Source organism: Micropterus dolomieu, linkage group LG06, assembly GCF_021292245.1.
Source record: "Micropterus dolomieu isolate WLL.071019.BEF.003 ecotype Adirondacks linkage group LG06, ASM2129224v1, whole genome shotgun sequence".
In the NCBI taxonomy this organism is placed as follows: domain Eukaryota; kingdom Metazoa; phylum Chordata; class Actinopteri; order Centrarchiformes; family Centrarchidae; genus Micropterus; species Micropterus dolomieu.
Window position 1 is genome coordinate 220,247 of NC_060155.1, and position 8,110 is coordinate 228,356.

The 8,110-nt window shown below is 42.2% G+C and overlaps 1 protein-coding gene across 1 annotated transcript in view; it reads left to right on the forward strand.

Moving 5' to 3' along the window:
• Positions 1–8,110, forward strand: part of LOC123972388 (sickle tail protein homolog) — a 152,445-nt gene that overhangs the window by 78,049 nt on the left and 66,286 nt on the right. Inside the window, exons 6-7 of the mRNA XM_046051873.1 lie at positions 4,346–4,634; positions 5,004–5,277. Coding sequence (XP_045907829.1) covers positions 4,346–4,634; positions 5,004–5,277 — 563 coding nt within the window. The remainder of the gene's footprint in view (positions 1–4,345; positions 4,635–5,003; positions 5,278–8,110) is intronic.

Here is an 8,110-nt window from a genome sequence, read left to right on the forward strand (position 1 = left end):
CTAACTATAAGCTTTATCAAAGAGGAAAGTCTTAAGCCTACTCTTAAATGTGGAGATGGTGTCTGCCTCCTGAACCCAAATTGGAACCTGGTTCCACAGGAGAGGAGCTTGATAGCTGAACGCTCTGGCTCCAAGTCTACTTTTGGAGACTCTAGGACCCACAAGTAACCCTGCATTCTGGGAGCGCAGTGCTCTGGTGGGGTAGTAAGGTACTATGAGCTCTTTAAGATACGATGGTGCCTGACCATTAAGAGCTTTGTAGGTGAGAAGAAGGATGGTCAATGGTATCAAATGCAGCATTAAGATCTAGTAAAACCAGTACAGAGACAAGTCCTTTGTCTGATGCAATAAGGAGGTCGTTAGTAATTTTCACCAGTGCTGTCTCTGTGCTATGATGAGCTCTAAATCCTGACTGAAAATCCTCAAATAAACTATTGCTCTGTAGAAAGTCACACAGCTGTTTAGCAACTGCTTTCTCCAGAACCTTAGAGAGAAATGGAAGGTTAGATATAGGTCTATAGTTGGCTAAAACATCCGGATCAGAAGAGGTTTAATTACAGCTACTTTAAAGTACTGTGGTACATAGCCTGTTGATAAAGATAGATTGATCATATCTAGTACAGAGGTGCTGACTAAGGGTAAAACTTCTTTAAGCAACCTAGTCGGGATGGGGTCTAAGAGGCAGGTTGATGGTTTAGATGAAGAAATTATTGAAGTTAGTTGGTAAAGATTGAGGGAAGCAAAGCAGTCTAAACATATATCTGGTTTCTAAGGTTCCTGAGTTTAGAGATAAGTCGGTGCCAGTTGAGGGCAGGTCTTGGTGAATTTTGTTTCTAATAGTTATGTATATATGCGTGTATGTGTACATTCATTTCCTTAGTGCCTTAATAGATCTCTTATGTGTGCCTGCTGATGATGGTGCTCTACAATAGTGTCTTGTTTTATTTCAATAAATATTTGATCACAAACAAAAGAAAAATCACCTCACTAATCAGAACGAGCTTTATTGCCAAGTAGTAGTAGTATCTTTTGGTTGAAAGTAATTGTACAAGAACAACCACTGGAACTTGCTGGTTTGCTACTCTTTCGTTATTTGATTATTTTGCATTATTTGTCTTTGAATGTACACCATTTCACTTTCGAAAAGAAATGAAACAAAAAGTATTTGTGACTACAAAACATAGCAAAACGGTTATTTCAGCGGAAACGGTGGTGCCTTAAAAATTGTATGCAAGCGCATTGATTTTTACTGCATTTTTTAACACTGCTGTGTTTACAAAATTGTCGCAGCTCATTGGGTAACACCTCTCACTTTCCATTCACGTTGTCTTCAGGGCCCAGTTGTTGAAAAGTAATTGGATCAAATCTTGAAAATGGGTTGTTCAAAAGAAAAAGACGATTCTGAAATCGGATCAGATCACCTAATCCTGATCTGTATCAAACCTTCAGTTTGTGTTGTTCAAAATGTTTTAGTAGAATTGGGATCCTTTGATACAAAAAATCAGGATTATTCTGATCCCATAACAACATAAGGCTGGATTTAGGGTAGATTCAGGAACAAAATGTCATAAAGCTTTCCAAATTGCCTATGTAAACATTTATTTCTATTTTGCACTTGATTTGTTTAAACTTCGCAGTGATAAGGTAGACATTACCTATAAGCCATTCAGTACAGTAAAGTAAAAAAAAATAAATAATCCCCCAAACAGCTGTTAGTCCATCCATTGTCAACCGCTTACAGGGTCGCGGGGGGCTGGAGCCAATCCCAGCTGACATCGGGCAAAAGGCGGGGTACACCCTGGACAGGTCGCCAGTCCATCTCTTTATATCAAACAAAAATAATGTATATAACTGTCACTTATTACTGTACAATAATTACAAAAGCAGTCATCAGAGGTGAACCATTCAAAAGTAGTTTGTAACAAGTTCATCCCTTAATGCAGGTCCAGTCAGTCCCTCATTCTGAGATCGCCTCCTAAAGGCTGCACTCTGAACTCTGAATGATCTTTATTTTAACTGTTGGACAACACATGCTGAAAATATCCACAGTGTATCTGTGAATAATGTATATTTATATGGTTTTCTTGGATTTATTGAGAATCAGATGGTCTGACAGTTTAAAGAAATTGAAAATGGAAGGAAATATTTATGTTTTTTGTTGCCCCCACGCTGGCTGTTCTACCTGTTGGTCTTTATATCATTAACAGCCTACGTTGTGATATGTAGTCCCATTTACAGTGGGCCCTGCAGTTTCACCGCAACATGATGGTCATGCAACATTACGCATGAGTGTCATGCAGTATTTATCTTTAAAGCAATGAGATTCCATTCTTCACACCTTGCCATCACGTCAGTGGTCTCCACCACCCTGGGATATCATGTGAAGATGGAGGTTTGACAAGTGAACATTATGTCAGTGCTTGGCCTGCATTATGATCAGGACTGATGATGAGGATGGAGTGTAGCAACTGTGTGAAAGAGGTCTCTGGCTTTATATCCAGACTTTGCTAATTTACACAGTCCACATGTTCAGGGGGTGGAGTCGAGGTGAGAAAGGCAAAGTGTGTGTTCACTGCAGCCATTTTATACACAAAAACTATATGGAAACTAAAACTGTACTTGATACATGAACAGTGTTAGAAGATATTATTGAAAACTACTGACTTCAATTCTTCAATGCTATTTGACGTAACCTTGGATTTCTACAACCGATGATGATCATTTCATCAGTTAGCTTGGTTAAAGCTGCAGTTGGTGACAAATGAACAGTGCAAAACCTTTCACATCTCTCTCTGCTGCTCTTATCACTAAAGCTCCGCCCTCCAAACCCACAAGAAGGAGCTGGTTGCCCTATGGCTCGCTCTCCCCGACGAGAGCCTCGCCAAGACCTTGGTCCCTCTCGCTTTGGCTCTTCTTCTCAAAGATGCCCTACCCTTAGCAGCTGTGACAACGTCTAACAGTGGAAAGAGAGGCTAGTACACCACTGCCCCCCCTCAAAAATTATTCCTCACTGTTTGTCATCATTACTCTTTGCCACTTGTCGATTTGAGCGCCATGGCATCGAACATAATGAGCCCGAAGCTCCGTCTGGAGCCGGGACATGTTTACGTGTGTTGTACTATACGCTGTTGTTGGCAAGAGGGATGGGCAGCTCTTTCATTGTTGCTGATTGTTTCTCAGACATTGTGTTTGCAGAAGAAATTGAGCTTGACTGAGTGAGAGTGTGTGCAAGGAAGGAGGGCTGCAGAGTGTGCACGAGCAGTGACTGACACTGTGTTAGAGACTGCTCCTGGCTCTGATTGGTTTTGCTTGTTTTGAGCAATGAGTGGTGGATTCTTGCAAATAGCATCAGGAGCAGTAGGAGGAGCCAAAGGAACCTGATTTATTTTACAGATTTTTTTTTAAAGAATTCCCTACTTTACTGGTTGAAGTAAAAAGGAGTCAGTATATTGACGCTTAGTATCGAGGAAAGGCAACCCAGACTTTCCTGAATCCTGCTACCTGCCGCTCCCTAACATCATCATGGCATTTCAGCAGTTGTGGTGCTCCACACCTGACCACAAGTCAGTAGCTACAGTCCGGCCCTCCTCAGCGCTTCGGGGGGAATGTGATAGTGAGACAGGCTGATGAAATATTGATTTGAGATATGATTTGGCTTACAGCAATCAAAACGGGCTTATGGAACTGTTGTGGCTCACTAGCTCAAATAACGCTGCTGGTTTGAATGTTTACGATAAAGTGGATCTATAATTAATGTGTGATATGAAATTAAAAGTACTGTGTTAGAAGCATCATCATTATGACAATATAATGATGCCTCTATGATGGCGTGTTCTACTTCTTAGACACAGCACAGTAACTGTGTGTGAGTGGAAAAGTTATTTCAGTGCTTTGTACTGACAGACGAGACGAGTTTTCAGCATTCTCACATTCTCACCTCACGTGACCTGAAACATGGCCTTCTGTGTCTGGAGCTGACCAATCAGAGCAGACTTGGCTTTTCAGGAGGGGGGCCTTAGAGAGGCTGGCACTGAATGGATTCATTTACTCTTTTGTTTCTGGGTATGCAACTTTTTCCAACCATTAATTATGTCAAAGTTAAATTTAACTTTGATAACCTTTTCAAAACATATCTTTGACATTTCTGTCAACATGTGTGGCCCTGTTGATATACCGTACAGTATTACAAATGCTTTAAAAAAGTATTTTACAATTAAAGCTTATACAGTACATGTCCTAGAGGTATGTACGGTTTTCCTATGGGCACTCCCTGGGTAGGTGAAATGACCTCTTTCGTGAGTATTTCATCAGTGCAGTTTTAAAGCACTTTTTTTATTTTTTGTAGATCTCCAAAGAGGTGTTGTATGGCAATCACAGTCCAGTCCACACCCTGTCTTCTTCCAGCCGTGGCACCCTGCACAGCCTGCAGGGCTCCATGTCCCCACCCATGGTCCGGTCCATGCCCTCCTCTCCCTCCAGGATGGCGTATGGTGGGGGGAATACAGGGAGGGGGGCAGGGCTGGTGGATCCAGGAAGTGCCACCTTACCAAGGGAACGCCTGTCAGGTGCGGTGGGATCCAGCGCTCTCTGCACCAACAGCAGTGCCATACTGGAGAGGAGAGATGTGAAGCCTGGTGAGATGATCAGTGATGGATTAATTATTACAAGAGTATAAAATACAACATGCATGTATTTCCATGATGAAAAGAAAGAATTGATGTGGGCTATTTTTGGCAGCCATGCCAGTCATGTCAAATCTCTCAAATTACAAGTTTGCCTCATAGGGTGTTACAATCTGTTCAGTCTATCCTGAGACCCTCGATTCAGACAAGAGATACACAACATCCCCACATTTAATGAACATGAAAACATCGTAAACCTTCATGTCCAAGTAAATGCTGATACAGGAGGAGGATGCAGAGTGAATGAGCTCTAAAGGTCTAACTCCCAGAGAATCTGTACTTGTCTGCTTCAACACATTTGACTGTGTTTGTGTGTTTCAGATGAGGATGCTGGCAGCAGTAAAAGCATGGCCCTGGTGGTGCGTGGGGAAGGAGGACCACATTACCCAGACTCCTACTGCTCTACCCTGCAGGATGGAGGCGGTCGTCTCAGCATCGTCTCCTCCCAATGCAGCGCTCCCCCCTCTCTCACCGCAGACATGGTGGATGCTGGGGTCACAGGGATCCCAGGGGGGCTGCAGCAGTACCGGGCCTCCATTAAACCTCTGACAGGCTATGGAGAGAGTATGGAGCACCAGACCCGCTCCCTCCACAGGTAAAATGATTCAAACCCAATCCAGTCTATTAGATTTGTCCCTTTAGTGTGTTTTATATTTTTTTTAATGTAAGGTGTGTAAATTTAGTCCACACCTTTGGGAATTACTGCAGGCAACCGAACCGGGTTTACCAGCCTCCCTGTGGCCATGGCTAGACTTGGGGGATGGTGGGGGGAGCAGTGAGTGAGTGCATTCATGTGTTGGAATAATCAGAATTTCTTTTCCTCCTTAAATCTTTATTGCAAAAAGAGAAATAAAGCGTACATGGGACATAAAGAAGTATACTGAACTTTGATGTATGGAAAACCACATATTGTGTATATATATATTTTGCAAACATGTAATTTGTAACATGGACAAATTACATGGACAGTTAGTTTGCTGTCCATGTAGAGTAAATGTCTGCCTGTTGTTTATAGGCTCTGATAATGCTAATCCAACACATCTTTGTAGTAGCATCCATGTTGATACCACATTCTGACTTCAGAGCGGATGAACACACTGAAGTCTGAAGAACAACTCGGGAAATGGGACCATCCGAGGTGCATGTGAATGCACCATGAGCCGCTGGTTGCAATTCACAACCCTCACCAATAAACGCCACTAAAACTTACACACTTGAACCTTAAAAATAACTAACAACACTCTGAAAACAGAAGGAACACTGTAAAGTCCTGCTCCTGCCACACTTGTACAGTATATTCCAGCTGTGTGTCCCACCTCTTTTATAATTCACAGAGTCTGAGGGCGTACTCACACTAGGCCTGGTTGCCTTGTCCTGTGCCTGGGCACGGAGCAGTCACACTGGTCAAATGAACCGGGACTTTGGGGGTTAAATGTGCTTGGGCACGCTGCGGATCGCCTAGTGTGAGTGCACCCTGAAAGACTTTCGCAAAGGATACACCAGTGCATTGTTGCTCCTAGCTCCTGCGGCAAGCCTCCTCTCTCCTCAAGAAGGTGGGGGAGGGGAAGGAGAGAGGAGACGTGGAGGCCAAAAATAGAGAAATGAGAAGAGCCTTGTTTCTCTATGATATAGTTATTGTAGTAGTAATACAGTATATAAGCAGCATAACAGTGGGGGTGTTTGTGTCTTTACTCATTAAAGGGCCACACTTTGCTGGTAAAATGGAGGAAAGGCAGCACAACTGTATGTATTTTGAGGTATTCCTGTTTAAGGATGCAAAATATATGAGGAGGAAATGAAAATGTTCACAGACAGCTGCTGCACCTGATTATCACTGCTGACTCACCCCTGCAGCTGAGGAAGCTGAAATTTGACGTCTGGGAAAAGCATTTTATATCATTATATAGCAAAAGAAGTGTAGAAAGAATATGAACAATACAAATCTGTCAGTGTCAGTAGTAAAGAATACTGCACCACTACTAAATACTCACTGTACGAGGGCTGTCAGATTTGTCGTAACTTTGGATGGTATTTTTATTCAATCCCTGAGTTTGTTTCCGAGCTAACAACATTTTCTTTTAGCTCCATAACTGTCCTGACATGAGCAAACTGTGCAACGCCCTACATCAGATCTTATTCAGCAACTCACCATGTAAACCAGATGGACCACAGCTCGTTTACTTCTGTCTTAGTAAATACTGCAAGAAATTAAAACATTGTGGTAACAGATCATTGTTTCATAAAAGAGCAGGTCTAGACCGTACTCTATGATGCTATTTACAGAAGCCCAACAGTTCCCACCAAGAGCAGCACTAGGCGACAGAGGCAAGGAAAGAGGCAGAAATCTCAAGCAGAACCATGGCTCAGGGTGGGCAGCCATCTGCCTCGACCGGTTGGGAGTGAAAAGGGAGAAAAAGAGAGAGATATATTTTTCAATTTAACACAAACTTTTATTCTCAGTTAGTAATTCCACGTACAGAACGTTACCGGTATCTGGAGAGGAAAAGAAGATGACTTAATTCGACAGAGGTACTACCAAACAAAATCAAAAATTTAAAGCCAAACAGTTCTCTATGACTGAGCACAGCACACCCTGCACCCCCCAAACATTCACAAAAATTTCCAAGCCGAGCCGCCAGCAGCCCAGTCAGCATCAGAACCAGGTCTTCTGACCACTCACCCCTCACATGGTTTTTCCTTGTTTTCCAAATGACCAAAATAAAATTTGTCAGTGTATGTACAGCTTTTTTTTTTGTCTAGAGTAATAATAATAATAATAATAATCCTTATTTGTAGAGCACTTTTCAAAAACAAGTTACAAAGTGCTATACCAAGTGTAAAGAATAATACAAAAAAAAACAAGATAAGAGCATGAAAAATTAATATAAAATTAGTAAAATACACTAAAATAAAAGGGATAAAATAAAGTAAGTAAGATCGGGAAAGGCTCTCCTATAAAAGTATGTTTTAAGAAGGGACTTAAAAGAGTTCACTGACTCAGCCGACCTGATTTCCTCAGGCAGGCTGTTCCAGAGCCCCGGGGCCCTGACAGCAAACGCTCTGTCCCCTTTAGTTTTCAGTCGAGACTCTGGAACAGACAACAGACCTCTGCCCGAGGATCTCAAGGTACGTGCTGGTGCGTATGGGACTAAAAGGTCAGAAATATAACAAGGCGAGAGGCCATGAAGAGCTTTAAAAGTGATCAATAGAATTTTAAAGTCAATTCTAAAACATACTGGGAGCCAGTGTAATGAAGCTAAAATAGGAGTAATGTGGTCATATTGCTTTGTTCTGGTTAAAAGCCTGGCAGCTGAGTTCTGGAAAGTCTGGAGTCGATCAATAGATTTTTGGGTTAAACAGGTGAAAAGGCTGTTGCAATAATCCAGGCGTGATGAGATGAAGGCGTGTAAAATGGTCTCGGTGTCCTT